The 22,535-nt window shown below is 45.2% G+C and overlaps 1 protein-coding gene across 2 annotated transcripts in view; it reads left to right on the top strand.

Annotated features, from left to right (window-relative positions):
• LOC149443604 (uncharacterized) overlaps nucleotides 1–22,535 on the top strand; it is a 70,747-nt gene that overhangs the window by 14,716 nt on the left and 33,496 nt on the right. For both annotated transcript variants that reach the window (XM_089655483.1, XM_089655484.1), the window contains exons 3-6: nucleotides 718–787; nucleotides 6,312–8,390; nucleotides 12,794–12,836; nucleotides 17,833–17,848. In XM_089655483.1, coding sequence (XP_089511609.1) covers nucleotides 718–787; nucleotides 6,312–8,390; nucleotides 12,794–12,836; nucleotides 17,833–17,848 — 2,208 coding nt within the window. The remainder of the gene's footprint in view (nucleotides 1–717; nucleotides 788–6,311; nucleotides 8,391–12,793; nucleotides 12,837–17,832; nucleotides 17,849–22,535) is intronic.

Below are 22,535 nucleotides of genomic sequence, written 5' to 3' on the forward strand. Positions count from 1 at the left end.
GCAAAGTCGCAAAATCGTTTTCAGTGTCTGATGACGAATTTCCCCCACGAATCATTATCACTCAATTCTGCAATTCTGTGGTTCTGATTTACTGTCGCTGTTCTAAAACCGCTTTTGACGTAAAGGGACGCTTTTTGGACGCCATGGACTTTTCTAAGTTTCCAGGCAGAAAGAACAGTCAAAATGCAGGCAGGGCGCAGGACAAAGCAGTAGGGACAAAATGTATGTGAAATGCATTGAAACAGCAATGACAGCAAAAATTTAAATTTTTAAAAAATTTCAAATTTCCCGACGTCACAGGGTCCGGAAGCCGGATGCCGGCATCGGCCGGAGGAGATGGCCGGGGACGCTGTAGGGGACACATCGCGGGAGCGAAGGACAAGGTAAGTGCTGCAGGGACCCCCAGAGCAACGCCGCATGGTAAGCCCGAGTGTAGCTCGGGGGGGTTACCACTTTTGGTATAGAAATTTTACCCCGAGCTACACTCTGGAATACCGCTAAGGAGGTCAAATGACTAAAGAACACTTCCTTTTATGTTATGGAAATGAGGAGAAGGGGAGGTGTTTTGCAGATGTTAGAAATGTTGTGTTTTTTTTTTTCTTGTGTGGATGTACGTATTTTTTTTTTTTTTTTTCCCCCTTTCACTATAATAAAGAGAAAATTCACCAGTTTTGGTTGTACTAGCTAATTCACCCCATTTATTTAATTCTCTTTTAGGTTTCCAACAGTTTTTTTAATTCAAAGAAAAACAGTGGCATGACTTACGATTCGGAATCAGGAGGTGAATGTAAGTTCAATGCATTCATTTTACTGCACAGTGCTTGAGTCTCAGTGGTCACTTGGTGAATTAGTGCTGATCTATGGACCTTAGACCTGTTAAAGGATAAGTTCACCTTTTTAAAAAAAAAAATTTTTTTTTTAAAAAAAGCGCAAATTTTTTGCAGGTAAAAAAATGTGCATTCACTTTTTTTTGTAGCCTGGAAAGCATTGCACCCAAGATCAGTAGATCATTGGTGCCATGAAGGAAGCCTACAGACTGCCAGTGTAAGCTATATGCCTGTACATCGTATGAGCAGACAGATACACACTGATAGGAAGAATCATTGAACTACCAGAGCGCTCAACAGCAGCGTGAGATTTCATTGAAAACTACAAGCCGACAACCACAAAGGCTGTTGGTACTTTACAGGGTGCAGCAACATAACTTCCTTTTTTCACAACGTATTAAAACCCATTTCATGAATCAGAATTGTTTTTATTGTCTTTAATAATGTAGATACATATCTAAAGTTCTGTTTTACACAGTTTTGAAAATCATATCAGGTAGGTGACGCCCCCCCATTGTCCATACACTGAATAAGCCGATTTCTGGCGTTTTTCATGACCCTTACCAGCATAGCAGCGGGTATGTTGGCAATTTCTGCACGGATGTTGGCCTTCAGGTCTTGTAGGGTCTTTGGACGGTTTACATAAACGCGGGATTTAAAAAAAAAAAACCCCAAAAAAAGTTGCAAGGGGCCAAATCGGGGGAGCGGGCTGGCCACTCCAAATCGCTCCTTATTGAGATGAGGCGCTCCGGGAAGTGTTCCCTTAAAACAGCCATTGATGCTCTTGAAGTCCGTCCTGTTGGAACCAAATGTCCCCTAAGTCCAATTCATCAAGTCGTGGAAAAACAAATTCCTCCAACATGTTCACATACCGGGCTGAATTCACTTATTCAGTGTATGGACAATGGGGGGTGTCACCTACCTGATATGATTTTCAAAACTGTGTAAAACAGAACTTTAGATATGTACCTACATTATTAAAGACAATAAAAACAATTCTGATTCATAAAATGGGTTTTATTGCGTTTTGAAAAAAGGAGGTTATGTTGCTGCACCCTGTAGTTTCCCATTCACAGAACTCTGTGAATGAATGACATAGTTGGGCGGGCTGTCACAAGTTTTAATTGTGACAGCAAGCAGGATATCCCCTGCTCGTTGTCGCAGCGGGGGATCAGGGAGTGTGTGCGCCATGCTACAGTAACATGTTACACCCATATTCACAAAAGGTGAACTTATCCATTAAACTGAAGCTGCCAAGCTTTGACCTAAATTTGGCCATGGTTGAAATGAGCGGGATAAAATTTGGTTTGGATTTAGATGGGAAGCAAAAACTGATGTTTTATTGTTTGCCTAACTAATCCACCTACGTGGATTAATCCCATGTGGATTGTTTACCTGACTAATCCACCTACGCTCGGTTCACACTGCTGTAACCCCAAAGTCGTGTGACTTTGCAACTTGCTTGCGGCTTGATGCGACTTACATGTGACTTTGATGTTTTGCGACATTGGCCAATTATAATACAGAGTGTGACAAATATTATTGAACGTACAAAACCCTCTGAAGTCGTTGCCAAAGTTGCAAAGATAATACAAAGAAACAACTTCCTTGCAACAGGTGATTTTAACATTGCATACAGTCAGGTCCATAAATATTGGGACATGGACACAATTCTAACATTTTTGGCTCTATACACCACCACAATGGATTTGAAATGAAACCAACAAGATGTGCTTTAACTGCAGACTGTCAGCTTTAATTTGAGGGTATTTACATCCAAATCAGGTGAACGGTGTAGGAATGACAACAGTTTGCATATGTGCCTCCCACTTGTTAAGGGACCAAAAGTAATGGGACTGAGTAATAATCATAAATCAAACTTTCACTTTTTAATACTTGGTTGCAAATCCTTTGCAGTCAATTACAGCCTGAAGTCTGGAATGCATAGACATCACCAGACGCTGGGTTTCATCCCTGGTGATGCTCTGCCAGGCCTCTACTGCAACTGTCTTCAGTTCCTGCTTGTTCTTGGGGCATTTTCCCTTCAGTTTTGTCCTCAGCAAGTGAAATGCATGCTCAATCGGATTCAGGTCAGTTGATTGACTTGGCCATTGCATAACATTCCACTTCTTTCCCTTAAAAAACTCTTTGGTTGCTTTTGCAGTCTGCTTTGGGTCATTGTCCATCTGCACTGTGAAGCGTCCAATGAGTTGTGAAGCATTTGGCTGAATATGAGCAGATAATATTCCCGAAACACTTCACAATTCATCCGGCTGCTTTTGTCAGCAGTCACATCATCAATAAATACAAGAGAAGCAGTTCCATTGGCAGCCATACATGCCCACGCCATGACACTACCACCACCATGCTTCACTGATGAGGTGGTATGCTTAGGATCATGAGCAGTTCCTTTCCTTCTCCATACTCTTCTCTTCCCATCACTCTGGTACAAGTTGATCTCGGTCTCATCTGTCCATAGGATGTTGTTCCAGAACTGTGAAGGCTTTTTTACATGTCGTTTGGCAAACTCTAATCTGGCCTTCCTGTTTTTGAGGCTCACCAATGGTTTCCATCTTGTGGTGAACCCTCTGTATTCACTCTGGTGAAGTCTTCTCTTGATTGGTGACTTTGACACACATACACCTACCTCCTGGAGAGTGTTCTTGATCTGGCCAACTGTTGTGAAGGGTGTTTTCTTCACCAGGGAAAGAATTCTTCGGTCATCCACCACAGTTGTTTTCCGTGGTCTTCCTGGTCTTTTGGTGTTGCTGAGCTCACCGGTGCGTTCCTTCTTTTTAAGAATGTTCCAAACAGTTGTTTTGGCCACGCCTAATGTTTTTGCTATCTCTCTGATGGGTTTGTTTTGTTTTTTCAGCCTAATGATGGCTTGCTTCACTAATAGCGACAGCTCTTTGGATCTCATCTTGAGAGTTGACAGCAACAGATTCCAAATGCAAATAGCACACTTGAAATTAACTCTGGACCTTTTATCTGCTCATTGTAATTGGGATAATGAGGGAATAACACACACCTGGCCATGGAACAGCTGAGAAGCCAATTGTCCCATTACTTTTGGTCCCTTAACAAGTGGGAGGCACATATGCAAACTGTTGTAATTCCTACACCGTTCACCTGATTTGGATGTAAATACCCTCAAATTAAAGCTGACAGTCTGCAGTTAAAGCACATCTTGTTGGTTTCATTTCAAATCCATTGTGGTGGTGTATAGAGCCAAAAATGTTAGAATTGTGTCGATGTCCCAATATTTATGGACCTGACTGTATATCTCTCACACCCAAGCGCACAGGAAAGCCTTTCAATAAAAAATAGAGGTAAAGTAAGCTGCTGTGCACTGGTGCAATACACCAATTGATAATAAAATATATATAATATATAAACAGCGCAAATCAACCTCCTTACCACATAATCAAAATTATCTTCTAAAAATTGTGATAAATTAAATAGTGATAATAATGTCCAAAAAAATCTATAAAATCTATATAAATGTGTGCAAGAAATTATATATAACATAAATAAAAGTTATTTCTTCCCATAAAAGATCAAAAATGATCTTCTCCCAAAAGAAATGTGCTTCCACCAATCACCAGTGTGAAATCAACATCAACCGCACTCACCAGATGTTAGTGAGTGTTGCGCCTTTAGGATTTTAGGGATCCTACACCCCCTCTAAATCTTCCAGAGCTCCTTTTCACTTTGTATGGCTTGATGTAATCCTTCCACTTACTCCTAATAGAAGCTCTCTTGAGACTGCTGGGTGAAAGAGTCTGACAGTTTCATGACAACATTGGCCGCAGCATTTTCAGTCACATCGATGGATGCCACCCACATTGGCTGTCCCAGCATTGGCACCCACATTGGCAGATGCAGCAGTCTGAAGAGAGCTTCTATTAGGAGTAAGTGGAAGGATTACGTCAAGCCATACAAACTGAAAATGAGCTCTGGAAGATTTAAAGGTGGTGTAGGATCCCTAAAATCCTAAAGGCGCAACACTCACTAACATCTGGTGAGTGCGGTTGATGTTGATTTCACACTGGTGATTGGTGGAAGCACATTTCTTTTGGGAGAAGATCATTTTTGATTTTTTATGGAAAGAAAGAACTTTTATTTATGTGATATATATATATCATTTCTTGCACAAATTTATATATATTTTATAGATTATTTTTTTTTGGACATTATTATCACTACTTAATTTATCACAATTTTTAGAATATAATTCTGATTATGTGGTAAGGAGGTTGATTTGCGCTGTTTATTTATTATATATATTTTCTCAATTGATTTTAACATTGCAGCCTATGGCACTCCTGTCGCAAGGAAGACGCAGAAAACTATTTTTTTTTATTGCCGCAAGCCACACACCCGATTGCTTCCACACATCCCCAGTACCGCCCCCCCCCCCACTCTGCGCACGCCCCCCCCCGCATGTATTCCAGACCTCGCTTGCCCATCTGTGGGCCCGGGGCTGACATAGTAGGTACCGGTGGGTGGTGGGGAGGGAGGAGAGCGGACTCTCATCCGCTCTCCTCCCCTTCTTTCTGTGGCTAGGAAAGCGGCGTGTATGATGTCACTTCCAGGTCACCTGTCACTTTCTCCTGCTAGAATAGCCGAGAAGCAATGTATTGCAATATTGAGTGGAGCCCAGAGGAGACATATGCAGGGTCTAAGTAGAGGGAACCTGTCCCCAAAAAATCACCCCTTTTTGTCCCCTATGTGATGAATAAAAAGAAAGTTAAGTGGAAAAAAAAAATTTGCAAAAAAATACTTACACCCAAGCACAATAAACCCCCCTCCCCCCCCAAAAAAAAACTGAGCTCCCACCCCGCCCCCACATATACGCACGTACGAACGTAAACGCATGCATCGGGGGTGATTACTTGTGAAAACAGCTATTGGGATACACATGTTCAATGTCACCATGCAGGCCGGAGTGAGAGCAATAATTCTAGTGCAAGACCTCCTCCGTATCACTAAACTGATGAGCCATAGGGGGCTTTTGAAGCGTCGCCTATAAGGTTTCACATGTTGGGTATCTATTTACTTTTGTTTTCTATATTTTTACCAAAAATTTGGGTAATGCATTGCGTTTTGTTACCCTAAAGTTTGCTTTAGTATGGTTTTTTTTTTTTGTTTCTCTTAAATTTTGCATTTTCTAGACCTTTGCGGTAATATTGTGTGACATAAAAAAATGGAACTACCAATTTTTAGTTCTCTAGGGTGTCTGCTTTCAGAAAACATAATGTTGGGGGATTTTGTGTAATCATCAGGCCTAAACTGATTTTTTAAAACGTGTGCAAAAAATGCAAAAAAAAAGGCTCTGGCAGCGAAAAGGGTTAACATATTGAAGAAAGATACAGCACTGTAGTGCGACTTCACACATTTGTGTCTACATAAAACTAAAGTATATGTTTGCCGCTTTGTCTTCTGTACGATTTAAAAATATTCCATTTTCCCAAATCCCAGATCTCTCATCGAGCGAGGATGAACAGGACAATCCAGATTCAAACTCTACCTCCTCTAAGGCCAAACCTCTTCATACCAATGAATGGCCAATGTTAAGGAGTGGCGTTGATGACCAAAAAGGTGACCTACCATTTAAGCGCGACCAGTATGATGGCAGACGAGGACAAGATGGCCACAGTGATATGAACCGCCCACTAAGGAGCCATGGTGATTCTGGTTTTCAGTATGACAGTCGCAGTGATCACCATAATCGTGAAGATAATCATAGCCTACCCATGGAGCTTTCATACCAACAAAGAGATCCTGATAGTAGGAAATTCACAGATAGGACAGATTTTCCTGGTGATCGTCATTCCAGCTATCAAATGCACAGAAGCGAGACGGCATTTCAATACGATGACAGACAAGGGCCAACGTTCGAAGGTGGCCCCAGGCGTACCGGTATTGACCGTGACTTTGGTTTTCCACCTGATCAAAGCACACAATCGCTGGGTAATCCCCGTGGTGACTCGGGCTTGCCATTTAGGGAACCGTCACATGGTGACCGCAGTCTCCAATCACAAATGCATAGAGGTGGGGCAGCATTTGAGTACAATGACAGACAAGAGCCAACATTAGAAGGTGGTCTCTGGAATACAGACAGACAACTAAGGAACAATGACCGTGACTTTGCTCTTCAGCGTGATCAAATCATGGGTGACCATGATACACCATCTATGGGACCAATACGTCAACAAGTAGATCGGGATGGTTTTAAAGGTCAAAATAGGACATCAAGCCATCCTCTAAATTATCCTGGTGACCGCGATAAAGACAGACAAGGTTCGATGATACAAGGTGGTCCCAGGCATCCCGACAACCAAGACTGGAAGAATGACCGTGAGTTTTCATTTCAGCCTGATCAAAGCATACGATCACTGGATAATCCCCGTGGTGACTTTGACATGCCATCGATGGGGTCGTTGCGTCAACAAATTAATAGAGATGGTTATAAGGGTCAAGATAAGACCCCCAACCAGCCTTTAAATTTTCTTGGTGATCGTGATCCCAGCTTGCAAATGCACAGAGACGAGATGGCATTTCAGCGAGATGACAGACGAGGTGGCCTCAAAGATTCTGACATCCAGTTAAGGAACAATGAGCGTGACTTTGCTTTCCAGCGTGATGAAAGCAAACGACTACTGAGTGATCCTCATCGTGACCTTAATTTGCCATCTATGGGACCATTGCATCAACAAGTAGGTAGTAGTGATTTTGAGAGCCAAGGCAGAACACAGAACCATCCTTCAGATTTTCATAGTGACCAGAATTTCAACACTCCAATGCACAGAGATAGAACAGGGTTTCAGTATGACAGACCAGGACCAAAGTTACAAGGTGGCCCCAGGCATACTGACAACCGAGTAAGAAATGATGGCCGTGACTTTGCCTTTCGGCAAAGTGAACAATTACATGGTGACCCTGATATGTCATCTATGGAACCATCCCATCGTCAAGCAGAACGAGATGACCTAAAGGGCCATAATAGGACACAAAGCCATCCTGGTTTTTCTGGAGACCGCAGCTCTCGAATGCACAGAGATGAGAGGGCATTTCAGTCCGATGACCGAGGCGCACCAACGTTACAAGGTGGCCCCAGGCATGCTAGCAATCAAGTACGAAACCAGGACCGTGACACTGGTTTTAGGCATGATCAAAGCAGGCGATCAGAGGGTGATTTTGACATGCCATCTAAAGAGGGTCAAAAGAGGACACAGAGCCATTCTTCAGGATTTCCTGGTGATCTCCTTTCTCAAAGGCACCGAGGTGAGACATCATTTCATTATGACGACATACAGCCTCAAGATTCTGCTTTTCAACCTGACCTTCGAAGGGAACGACTATTCCCTGATGTCCACGGTGATCGCGATGTCCCTTCCAAACCATTTTATCAGCAACGAGATCATCAAGCATTTGAGGAAAGAAACATTACAGAGAATCGTCGTCCAGGTTTTTCTGGAGGCCACAGTCTCCACTCTCAGGATCACCGAGGAGGAATCATGCATGACGGTCGTAGTAGAGATGTTCTAACATTTCAAGGTATTTTATCCATCATACCTGCATGCCATTACAGAAAACCTTACACCCACTGAAAATTTGACCACGTAGACCTAAATGCGTGATATCCCAAAATTCTAAACAGTCCTCCTCAGTTCCTCTTTGTTCACTGGAACCCATTACACTTCAGGGATGCTATGAGAACACAGCAAGACCACCTTCAGTGTTTAAAGTAGAACTCTAGGCCAAATTTTTTTTTTTCATTTTGGATAGAGTAAGGGAGGGTTATAACCCCTGTCATATATATATTTTTGCCATCTGTGTCCCATGGGGGAGGTTTCTCTTTACTTTCTGTCCCATAGTTAAAACAGGAAGTGAGAGGAAATCCTTTCAAATTAAAGAAATCCTTTCGGGTCACAAAAACTAGCGTTCCCATTGGAAGATTTCCCCTCTATTAGTTTTTTGGAACAACCCAACATTTGGGATTTTCTTTCACTTTCACTTTTAATGGGAATGGTAAACAGGACAAATGGAAAGGGTGTATCTCCCTAAGGGGGGCACAGACAGCAATAAAAGCCTGATGGGTTCTAATCCCTTTCCACTCTATCCGAAAAAAAAAAAAATTTTTGCTTTTAGTTATACTTTAATTAGATTCGGTCTGTAAGCTAAAAAAAAAAAAGAAAGTTGCAGCAGGAAGTCAACAAGGGGTAAACTGATGACTTTAAATCCAAAACCAAACCATTAACACATTGCAGCATACCAATCATTAGATGTGATGGCTATTCCTGCTACTGACACCATCAATAGGGTGCTATTCCTGCTACTGACACCAACAATAGGGTTCTATTCCTGCCACTGACACCAACAAAAGGGTACTATTCCTGCCACTGACACCAACAATAGGGTACTATTCCTCCCACTGACACGACACCAACAATAGGGTCCCACCGACACCAACAAAGGGGCATAATTCCTGTTATTAATATTCACAACAGGGCAGTATTTCTGCCACTGACACCAAAGATGGGGCAGCATTCCTCCCACTGACACCAAGAATAGGGTACTATTCCTGCCACTGACACCAACAATAGGGTACTATTCCTCCCACTGACACCAACAATAGGGTACTATTCCTGCCACTGACACCAACAATAGGGTACTATTCCTGCCACTGACACCAACAATAGGGTACTATTCCTCCCACTGACACGACACCAACAATAGGGTCCCACCGACACCAACAAAGGGGCATAATTCCTGTTATTAATATTCACAACAGGGCAGTATTTCTGCCACTGACACCAAAGATGGGGCAGCATTCCTCCCACTGACACCAAGAATAGGGTACTATTCCTCCCACTGACACCAACAATAGGGTACTATTCCTGCCACTGACACCAACAATAGGGTACTATTCCTCCCACTGACACCAACAATAGGGTACTATTCCTGCCACTGACACCAACAATAGGGTACTATTCCTCCCACTGACACCAACAATAGAGCACTATTCCTATAGCCGTTTTCACCTTGTGATCTGGCCTGTAACACACCTCCTGTATCAGAGTGCCTCCACTCTGGATGGAGGAGCAACAGAGATGCACCTTTGGACAGCAGCATCGTTATTCTGGGGGGAGGGCGGTGTTCAATACTTTAGCAGATTTAAATACACTAACAAATTGAATCCAAACTCCAGCTAATACTTCATATGCAGTTACAGCAAACAGTTTTTTTTCTTTCTTTTGAGAAAGCTGAGCACCCCTGTCGGTGGTAAATGGTTTCTAACTGCTACATCTGCAGAACAGCTTGTTCTGTTGAAAAACAGACTTACTGGCCTGATCACCAGGTGAAAATAAAAACGAATGCAGCCACCACTTCTGAGAATTGGTAAGCTGCAAGATAATGTTTGATTTTGGGTTTATCTCCTCCCCTCTAAATAGCACTCTATTAGCCATAAGGCTACTGGAGATTGAGACCTTGTCCGTATATTATAGAGGAGGGTCTGCTGTAAGAGGATTAACATAGCTGCCTCTATAAATATTTAAAAGTAAAAAATATTTGAAAGTGTGTCAATGGTAAAAAAATAAATTTTAATATATATATATATATATATACAGACACACACACACAGGGCTTGACAAATCCCAGGTACCAGGTCACCACAGCATCCAGAAACACGGCCCTGGCACCTGGGTCCTTGCTAGCCCACACTGCCCTGCGCCCTCGGCCAGTCCTTCTCTCCTGCCCCACAGAGCGAAGCCTAGCTCAGTGTCCTGGTACCCCCCGAAGTTCAGGTAGAGCCCATTGGTGTACATCACTCCCCGCCAGGGGTGGACTGACAACTCATGGGGCCCCTGGGAAATAGGGGATCATGGGGCCCCTGTGTCCTTGCCCAAACTCAAAAAAGCCTATGAAAAAGGTACCAGGGGCATCTCATTGGGCCCCCTACTGACCCCGGGCCCTCGGGCAGCGCCCGAGTTTCCAAATGGTCAGTCCGCCCCTGCTCCCCGCATAGCCCTACAAAAGCCAGCCCTCTGGAGGACACCGCAGGCCCGCCCCGCACCATACAGCCACACACCCCGCTCCTCCCTGGAGAGCCCATGGAACGGAGGACACCGGAACCCATGAATGTTGCCTTTAATGGCAGTGGCCACCAACACATGCAGCTCCCTCCCAGAGGAGCACCACATGCAGACCGGAGTCACTGGAGCCACCAAATCCTGCTGCTTGACAGGTGATAGCTGGGAGGGCTGGTAATTCCTAAGGTGTGTGTGACAGTGCCTAGCCCCTGAGACTCTGCCCCCCTCCCATGACACTTACTCTGCCTGTGATGCTACCCCCTCCCATGTAACTTCCCCCTCCTGTTCCTCTGTCCACCACCTGTCATGCTGCCCCCCCACCTGGCTCCTAACTTTTTTAACTGACTCCTAGATTCAACACAAATTTATCAACGTGTGTGTGTCTGTATTGTTATAGCTCGGGGGTCTCCAAACTTTCTAAACAAAGGACCAGTTTACTATCCTTTAGACATCAGGGGGGCAGACTGTGCCCATTGGGAGTAGATATTGTACTGGTGTCTGTGAGGGAAAATAGTGCATCTTTGGCATTAGGGGTGGAATTGCACACCATCATTGGTGTCAGTGGGAGGAATAGTACCCTGTTTTTGGTGTCAGTGGCAGGAATAGTACCCCATTGTTGGTGTCAGTGGGAGGAATAGTACCCTATTATTGGTGTCAGTGGGAGGAGTAGTACCCTATTGTTGGTGTCAGTGGGAGGAATAGTGCCCCATCATTGGTGTCAGTGGGAGGAATAGTGCCCCATCATTGGTGTCAGTGGCAGAAATACTGCCCCGTTGTGAATATTAATAACAGGAATTATGCCCCTTTGTTGGTGTCGGTGGGACCCTATTGTTGGTGTCAGTGGGAGGAATAGTACCCTGTTGTTGGTGTCAGTGGGAGGAATAGTACCCTGTCGTTGGTGTCAGTGGGAGGAATAGTACCCTATTGTTGGTGTCAGTGGCAGGAATAGTGCCCCATCATTGGTGTCAGTGGGAGGAATAGTACCCTATTGGTGTCAGTGGCAGGAATAGTACCCTATTGTTGGTGTCAGTGGCAGGAATAGTACCCTATTCTTGGTGTCAGTGGGAGGAATGCTGCCCCATCTTTGGTGTCAGTGGCAGAAATACTGCCCCATTGTGAATATTAATAACAGGAATAATGCCCCTTTGTTGGTGGGACCCTATTGTTGGTGTCAGTGGGAGGAATAGTACCCTATTGGTGTCAGTGGCAGGAATAGTACCCTATTGTTGGTGTCAGTAGGAGGAGTAGTACCCTATTGGTGTCAGTGGCAGGAATAGTACCCTATTGTTGGTGTCAGTGGGAGGAGTAATACCCTATTGTTGGTGTCAGTGGCAGGAATAGTACCCTATTGGTGTCAGTGGGAGGAATAGTACCCTATTGTTGGTGTCAGTGGCAGGAATAGTACCCTATTGTTGGTGTCAGTGGCAGGAATAGTACCCTATTCTTGGTGTCAGTGGCAGGAATAGTACCCTATTGTTGGTGTCAGTGGGAGGAGTAATACCCTATTGTTGGTGTCAGTGGCAGGAATAGTACCCTATTGTTGGTGTCAGTGGCAGGAATAGTACCCTATTGTTGGTGTCAGTGGGAGGAATGCTGCCCCATCTTTGGTGTCAGTGGCAGAAATACTGCCCCGTTGTGAATATTAATAACAGGAATTATGCCCCTTTGTTGGTGTCGGTGGGAGGAATAGTGTAGTTAGTGGCAGGAAAAGTGCCCTAAGGGCCGGATAAAAGCAGACAAAGGGCCGCATCTGACCCCCCCCGGGCCACCGTTTGGAGACCCCTGTGTTAGATTGATAGAATATTAGGATATCTATCTTAAGTTTCTTAATAAATTGTTTCTTCTTTGTGGTTCACTCAATTGCAGAGATAAAGGCAGCGCATGAAGCTGGTCTTGACCTGGGCTATGGGTAAGTAGTCACCCTGTATTTGATTCATAGCATTATTTTATGTATATATAATTTTTTTTTTTCTTCTGTAAATAACACAAAATGGCATTCTTCTCAGTGATATCAACTGCATATGACATAATCCAGGAGGGTCAGAGTGTTTGTGGTCTGTAAAGTAGACCTCCAGCCAAACTTTTGTTCATATCAGCAAAGTGGTCCTCTTGCTTCCTGTGGCGGTGACCTCGCCAGACATGGGGAGGTGATATCCTTAATATGGACCCAGCAATGATAACTTTGCAGTATTACCCCTCTGTCAGGGATGCGGGTGTGACCAGAGGTGTGTGGACTGACACAGGGAAACGCAGGCTTCAGATATGGTATAAATAAGACAATTTATTGAGACTAACAATACAAATATAAACGCAGTGCACCAAACCCCAAGCTAACACAAATACATACAACAAGGTGAAACAAACCCAAACCTGAACTGATATAGATACACAGGTACATACACATATAGAGCACAACGTAGTCAGGCAGGCCGGGTCGATAACTATCGGGCAGGTAGGTACAGGATGAGCAGGCAGAGAGTAGTCGGGTCACGAGCCGGGTACAGCAACTAACGGACAGGTAGGTACAGGGGGTCAGGCAGAGAATGGTCAGGGTCACAAGCCAGGGATCAAACAGGAGAAGTCAGCAGAGGTCAGGATCAGGCAGGGTCGGCAACAAGTCAGGCAGAAACAGGAATGCAGGTTACAAGATACAGGGGCCCATGGAAAACCACACACCAAGGCACAGACTGCAGGTCTGGCCATCCCTTAACCACTTGCCTACCAGGCACTTATACCCCCTTCCTTACCAGGCCAATTTTCAGCTTTCAGCGCTGCCGCACTTTGATTGACAATTGCGCGGTCATGCAACATTGTACCCATATGAAATTTTGATCATTATTTTCTCACAAATAGAGCTTTCTTTTGGTGGTATTTAATCGCCACTGGGCGCTTTACTTTTTGCGCTATAAATAAAAAATTGCCAAAAATTAAAAAAAAAAAAAAAGTTTCTTTGTTTCTATTATAAAATTTTTCAAACAGGTAATTTTTCTCCTTCACTGATGTGCGTTGATGAGGCAGCACTGATGGGCACTGATAGGCGGCACTGATAGGCAGCACTAAAGGGCACTGATAGGCAGTACTAATGAGGTGGCACGGATAGGCGGCACTGATAGACAGCACTAATGAGGTGTCACGGATAGGCGGCACTAATATGCAGCACTGATAGGCGGCACTGATAGGTGACACTGATGATGAGTACTGATAGAAGGCACTGACTGGCATCACTGCTGGGCACTGACTGGTGGCACTGACTGGCACAACCGCTGGGCACTGACTGGTGGCACTGACTGGCAGCACTGGTGGGTGGCACTGGTGGGCACAGGTGGGTGGGCACAGGTGGGTGGCACTGGTGGGCACAGGTGAGTGGCACTTCTGGGCACAGGTGTGTGACATTGCAGAGTGACACAGGTGGGTGCACTGCTGGGCACAGGTGGGTGATCTGCTGGGCACAGGTGGGCGGAGCTAGTGGGCGCACTGCTGGGCACAGGTGGGCGGAACTTGCGGGTGGCACTGCTGGGCACCGATCATCAGTGCCCTGATGATCGGTGCCGATCCCCGCTCTGACAACTGCCGGTTCTCGGCAGTATTTTCCTCACGATCTGACAGCGTGAGGAAAGTGCAGCCGAGAACCGGCACTTGCATTTCCCTCTGATCAGCGTGTCATTGGACACCGCTGATCAGGTGGTAAAAGGCCGCTGTGATTGGCCTTTTACCACATCACGTGATCAGCTGTGTCCGTAGGACACAGCGTTCACGGAGATCGCCGGGTGCGCGCCCCCTGGGACGCGCAGGAGAGCGCGTTCTGGGAGGCCGTCATATGACGTCCACCCAGAACTGGCCGGCCGCAGTGCAGCCGTCATTTGGCTATCTGCGGTCGGCAACAAGTTAAATACACCACCTGCAATCAGCCCCAGGTGATGGCTAATTGCCGAAGTGAACCTCTGGTTGTTGAGAGCACCCGCTGGCCAGCCCTGGTACTGCAGTCCACAAGGCAGGTGAGTCCCACCACTATTGGCAAGTCCATTCCTGACACCCTCCCTGTCTGTAAGATGACTGGAGTTCCATTTTCATAGCAGACTTGTACTTTACTCTGACTAGACTTGGTGTACAAGATAGGAGGAATCACCAGGAGCTGTATGCTGACCTTTCCCACAGTCCCTGCACCACCTCTGTGATTCCTGAATGTTTCTGTTTAGGTCCCATTCTGTCCCTGTGTGACAGCTATTGGGTCTGACTATAGGACTCTCAGCCACTGTACGCGGCAGAAAGGGGGTGTTCCATGGTACCAATAACGGAGTATTTTTTATTATTTAGCACATCCTGTACAGCAGACAATGCAGTACAATAATAAAGAGGTCAAATCATTTAAACCAGCATAGTTGAACACATGGGACGGTACATAGGAAGATACACACAGAAAATACATAAGAATTCTGGTAACAAAGTGTTCTTGGCATAACGTAGTTGGCGTATACGGGGTAAATTACTGTATTCCTTAATTAAACAATTCCCTCTGATATACCATATTTTTCACTCCATAAGATGCACCCAGGTTTTAGAGGAGAAAAACAAGAAAAAAAATATTCTGAACCAATGGACTGCGGACATAGTACAGGAAATGACCAGAGACTGCGGATGTAGTACAGGGGATGACCAGAGACTGCAGACAGTACAGGGGATGACCAGAGACTGCGGACACAGTACAGGGGATGACCAGAGACTGCGGACACAGTACAGGAGATGACCAGAGACTGCGGACACAGTACAGGAGATGACCAGAGACTGCGGACACAGTACAGGAGATGACCAGAGACTGCGGACACAGTACAGGAGATGACCAGAGACTGCGGACACAGTACAGGAGATGACCAGAGACTGAGGACACAGTACAGGAGATGACTAGAGACTGCGGACACAGTACAGGAGATGACCAGAAACTGCGGACACAGTACAGGAGATGACCAGAGACTGCGGACACAGTACAGGAGATGACCACAGACTGCGGACACAGTACAGGAGATGACCAGAGACTGCAGACACAGTACAGGAGATGACCAGAGACTGCGGACAGTACAGGGATGACCAGAAACTGCGGACATAGTACAGGAGATGACCAGAGACTGCGGACAGTACAGGGATGACCAGAAACTGCGGACATAGTACAGGAGATGACCAGAGACTGCGGACACAGTACAGGAGATGACCAGAGACTGCGGACACAGTACAGGAGATGACCAGAGACTGCAGACACAGTACAGGAGATGACCAGAGACTGCGGACACAGTACAGGAGATGACCAGAGACTGCAGACACAGTACAGGAGATGACCAGAGACTGTGGACAGTACAGGAGATGACCAGAGACTGCGGACACAGTACAGGAGATGACCAGAGACTGCGGACACAGTACAGGAGATGACCAGAGACTGCAGACATAGTACAGGAGATGACCAGAGACTGCGGACACAGTACAGGAGATGACCAGAGACTGCGGACACAGTACAGGAGATGACCAGAGACTGCGGACAGTACAGGAGATGACCAGAGACTGCGGACATAGTACAGGAGATGACCAGAGACTGCGGACAGTACAGGAGATGACCAGAGACTGCAGACATAGTACAGGAGATGACCAGAGACTGCGGACACAGTACAGGGGATGACCTTTGGGGAGGGGGGGGAGCGGGTACCTGAATTTGACAGGTACCCGCTCTTACTTCTGCGGAGTTGTTCTTTGATCTTACCTGTTCCTCTATCCAGCCGCGCGCTGTCTTCCCGGCTTCTGTAGTGTGGGCGCTCGGCGGACAGCCGGGTGCCCAGTGCGCATGAGTGAGAAGCACTGCGCTTTGTGATTGGTCCGGTGCCTTCTGGGATCTGTCATGTGTCCCAGGTACCGCCTTACCATTCACAAAGAGCACCGCTTCTTGAGCATGCGCACTTGGGACCCGGCTGTCACACACACTACAGAAGCCGGGAAGACAGCGCGCTGCTGGATAGAGGAACAGGTAAGATCCCACTGCAGAGCTGAGCGGCCGGCCCGGTATTCTGACACGGTGGCGGTGGAAATACCGGACCGGCCGCTCCATAAGATGCACTGACATTTCCCCCCCTTTTTTTGGGGGAAAAAAGTGCGTCTTATGGAGCGAAAAATACGGTAAGTAATAAAATCACCCTGTTTAATTACAAGTTACTTGTACATTGTTTTGGATTGTTACCAGCATTTGAATCAAGTTTCCAACCAGGAAAATGGCCGCTGTCCCTCCAAAAAACATGATGATGTCACACGGCGAAGCCCCACCCTGGTAGACCTATACACCTTATCAACCGATCAGTGACTGCCCCTCTCTGCCAATCCCTTCACTGGCTTTCACTAGGCCAACGTATAAAAATCAAAATACTAACCACAACGTACAAAGCCATCCAAAACACTGCCCCAGCTACATCACCCATCTCATCTGCAGTTAGCGTCCAAATCGTCCGCTCCGCTTCTCCCATCCTGCTCTCTTGTCGCCTCCTCCCATGCTAGCCTCCAGGACTTCTCTAGATCCGCTTCCATACTCTGGAACTCCCTACCCTAGTATGTCCGGTCAGCCCCCCTACCCTGTCTGTCTCTAGTCTTTAAAAACTCACTTATTCAGGGAAGCCTACCCCACCTCCGCCTCAGAACTGTACTTGAGTCACCTCCATCAGATCATCCCTTACAGCTATCACCACCTCATCCTTCCTTTAGATTGTCAGCTCCTATTCCTTCTGTATTGAACTGAATTGTAATTGTACTGTCCCCATTTATATTGTAAAGCGCTGCGCAAACTGTTGCCGCTATATAAATCCTGTATAATAATAATCCTTGTCCATATATTCTGTATATAATTATTTTTTTACATTTTGTCTCTCTTCTCCTGACAGCGGTATGGATGAACAGGTCAGTAGCCATGAATGTCATTATAAAATGTTTTTTATTTCTGCATGAAAACTTTTTTTCCAGTTTTTTTTTTTTTTTTTGCTTTATTTTGAAAGTGATGAACCTGTTGTAACCCACATGGAAGAAAAATATATTTGAAATATAAATATTCTTCCCAAATATATTGACATATATTTGAAATACAATATTTCAATAAATAAATTATTTATATATATATATATATATATATATATATATATGTATATATATATATATATATATAATGTGTGTTTATTGAAAAATAAATATATTTTTATATATATATATATATTTTATTTTTTTTTCTTTATATATATATATATATATATATACGCACACACACACTGTATGTTGAAATGCATTTTTATTACAAAATATATGAAAAATATTTTTAAAAATAAATTTTCAAATATACTGTATGTCTTTATATGTACATATCTACAGTTGTTATTTACTGAAATCTATTTTGAAATACTACAGTCTGGGCTGTATTCAATATATTAAAAAAAAAATAAATTATATATATATATATTTTGCATGTTGAAATGCAATTTTATTACAAAATATATGAAAAATATTTTTAAAAATACATTTTAAAATATACTGTATGTCTTTAAAAATACAAATCTACATTTTTGGAACGCATTTACAAATATATGTAAAAATATATGTTAAAATTACTTTTTTATATGTTAAAATATATTTTGAAATATATTGAATATGGCCTAAATTGTAGTATTTCAAATATATGTCAGTATATTTGGGAAGAATATTTTTTAAATATTTTTCACACAGAGGTCCCGTACCGCGATCTGTGATCCTCCGGCTGTAAAATCAATCATTTCTCCTCTTTGGCTGCATTCTTGCAGTCATTGAGAAATACTGAGAGCTGTGAATGGTCACAGCTTGTCACATGGTACAAGACTGTTGTGAATAGCCTTGTACCATGTGACCTCTGTGATCATTCACAGATTTCACTAGTAGTAAGCAATGATGTCAGGAAGTGACATCTTATTTACTACTGTTTATGTGATCACTGATTGACCAATCCGTGATCACATGAATCGGGACCTCACACAGAGGTCCCATACAGCGATCAGTGTTCACACAGCGGGCACCGATCACGGTGCAGGTCACTCCAAGGGAGCGCGCACAGGCAATGGATGCGGGGGAACGTTTAGAAACGTCCACCTGCATTGGCAGCGCTCCCATCCGCCTGTTTATCTACATGGGCCGGATGGGAAGTGGTTAATAAATGGCTTAAAAATAGAAAGGAAGGGATAGCGTAGGAAAAGACCTGCCCTTTTATGTGCCAGGTTCCTAGGAAAGAATTTAAAAATAAAAAAAAAAAGGTTCATACAGAGCCCTCCGTGGAAGAGAATGATATAATTTAGCTGGTTGCACCCCTTCATCACCCACTAATACTGGAGAACAGATCAGGTAAGAAGGCACAGGGATAATGCAAGCAGTGACACATTTTTAGGCATGAATGCACAATTTTTAACACCTTTTCAAAGTGTTCGCATTGAGAAAAAAAACAATATATTAGTTCCGCTTAAGTGTGATAAAAGTGACTTTCACATTTACCTTAGATTGTACGCCCCTTGAGGGTTAGGGACCTTAGATTGTACGCCCCTTGAGGGTTAGGGACCTTAGATTGTACGCCCCTTGAGGGTTAGGGACCTTAGATTGTACGCCCCTTGAGGGTTAGGGACCTTAGATTGTACGCCCCTTGAGGGTTAGGGACCTTAGATTGTACGCCCCTTGAGGGTTAGGGACCTTAGATTGTACGCCCCTTGAGGGTTAGGGACCTTAGATTGTACGCCCCTTGAGGGTTAGGGACCTTAGATTGTACGCCCCTTGAGGGTTAGGGACCTTAGATTGTATGCCCCTTGAGGGTTAGGGACCTTAGATCATACTCCCCTTGAGGGTTAGGGACCTTAGATCGTACACCCCTTGAGGGTTAGGGACCTTAGATCATACTCCCCTTGAGGGATAGGGACCTTAGATTGTACGCCCCTTGAGGGTTAGGGACCTTAGATTGTACACCCCTTGAGGAATAGGGACCTTAGATTGTACGCCCCTTGAGGGTTAGGGACCTTAGATTGTACGCCCCTTGAGGGTTAGGGACCTTAGATTGTACGCCCCTTGAGGGTTAGGGACCTTAGATTGTACGCCCCTTGAGGGTTAGGGACCTTAGATTGTACGCCCCTTGAGGGTTAGGGACCTTAGATTGTACGCCCCTTGAGGGTTAGGGACCTTAGATTGTACGCCCCTTGAGGGTTAGGGACCTTAGATTGTACGCCCCTTGAGGGTTAGGGACCTTAGATTGTACGCCCCTTGAGGGTTAGGGACCTTAGATTGTACGCCCCTTGAGGGTTAGGGACTGATGTGAATGTATAATATATATGTAAAGTGCTGCGTAAATTGAGGGCGCTATAATAAGTACCTGAAATAATAATAATAGTGCATGCTTGCTTTTCCAAACGTTCGTTCTTGTATTAAATACTACGATTTCTAGTTTAGCCGCCAGAGGGAGCTGTCAGTTACTTGTAGTCACATAGATAGTTGCTAAGAGTGAAAAAAGACAAAATTCCATCAAGTTCAGTGTGAGTTTTATTTGTTCGATTCAGAAAAAGGGAAAAAAAAACTGCCCCTTGGACCAATTTGCTGTGCAAAAAAGTTTTGCCTTTAGTTCCAATTTGTTATACTTCTATAATAGAAGGCTTCTCCGGTCACCACTATGGGGTCAGGACCAGAGATTTATCCGATGACCACTACGGGGTCAGGACCAGAGATTTATCCGATGACCACTACGGGGTCAGGACCAGAGATTTATCCGATGACCACTATGGGGTCAGGACCAGAGATTTATCCGGTCACCACTATGGGGTCAGGACCAGAGATGAATCCGGTCACCACTATGTGGTCAGGACCAGAGATGAATCCGGTCACCACTATGGGGTCAGGACCAGAGATTTATCCGGTCACCACTATGGGGTCAGGACCAGAGATTTATCCGATGATCACTATGGCGTCAGGACCAGAGATTTATCCGGTGACCACTATGGGGTCAGGACCAGAGATTTATCCGATGACCACTATGGGGTCAGGACCAGAGATTTATCCGATGACCACTATGGGGTCAGGACCAGAGATTTATCCGATGACCACTATGGGGTCAGGACCAGAGATTTATCCGATGACCACTGTGGGGTCAGGACCAGAGATTTATCCGATCACCACTGTGGGGTCAGGACCAGAGATTTATCCGATGACCACTATGGGGTCAGGACCAGAGATTTATTTGATCACCACTATGGGGTCAGGACCAGAGATTTATCCGATGACCACTGTGGGGTCAGGACCAGAGATTTATCCGATGACCACTGTGGGGTCAGGACCAGAGATTTATCCGGTCACCACTATGGGGCCAGGACCAGAGATTTATCCGATGACCACTATGGGGTCAGGACCAGAGATTTATCCGGTCACCACTATGGGGTCAGGACCAGAGATTTATTTGATCACCACTGTGGGGTCAGGACCAGAGATTTATCCGATGACCACTATGGGGTCAGGACCAGAGATTTATCCGGTCACCACTATGGGGTCAGGACCAGAGATTTATCCGATGACCACTATGGGGTCAGGACCAGAGATTTATCCGGTCACCACTATGGGGTCAGGACCAGAGATTTATTTGATCACCACTGTGGGGTCAGGACCAGAGATTTATCCGATGACCACTATGGGGTCAGGACCAGAGATTTATCCGATGACCACTGTGGGGTCAGGACCAGAGATTTATCCGGTCACCACTATGGGGCCAGGACCAGAGATTTATCCGATGACCACTATGGGGTCAGGACCAGAGATTTATCCGGTCACCACTATGGGGTCAGGACCAGAGATTTATCCGATGACCACTACGGGGTCAGGACCAGAGATTTATCCGGTCACCACTAATTTTTGGTAGAGTAAGGGAGGGTTATAACCCATCAATTTAATTTTTTTTGCCATCTGTGCCCCAGTTCGGAGATTACCCTTCACTTCCTGTCCCATTGCCAAACAGGAAGTGAGAGTAAATCCCTTTCGGGGACCCCCATGTCACCAGAACTGATGTTCCCATTGGAAGATTTCCCCTCTATTACTTTTCTAGGGACAACCCAAAATTTAGGAATTTCTTTTAGGGTCCTTTCACACGGAGCTGAACCTTTTATCGGATCCGCTTGCTCAGTGGAGGTTTTCTCCGCTGAGCAAGCGGATGACAGCTCTGTGTCCGATCCGCTGCTGCAGAGCGGACACAGAGCTGCTCGCTCCCCTCAGTGGGCGATCAGATGAAAACAGAACGCCTGTCCGTTTCTATCTGACCCGATCCTACAGACAGAGGGGGAATTGGATCCCCATCAATCCCTTTTTGGCGAATCGGACTGGATGTCGGCAGGTGTAAACAGACACATGGCCGTGTACGCCCGGCGCTCCATAGAGGAGAATGGAAGTTTCCGAACAGGTCGGCCTAGGCATGGAAACCGGGAAGTATCTGAAGAAATGTAAAAAGGCAGCACAGTGGCTAAATGGTTAGCACTTCCGCCTGGCAGTACTAGGCTTGTCGGTTCAAATCCCAGCCACGGCACCACCTGCCTGGAGTTTGCATGGTCTCCCTGTG

Source organism: Staurois parvus, unplaced genomic scaffold (assembly GCF_062004578.1).
Source record: "Staurois parvus isolate SC_StPar_1 unplaced genomic scaffold, SC_StPar_1.0 ptg000842l, whole genome shotgun sequence".
Classification (NCBI taxonomy): domain Eukaryota; kingdom Metazoa; phylum Chordata; class Amphibia; order Anura; family Ranidae; genus Staurois; species Staurois parvus.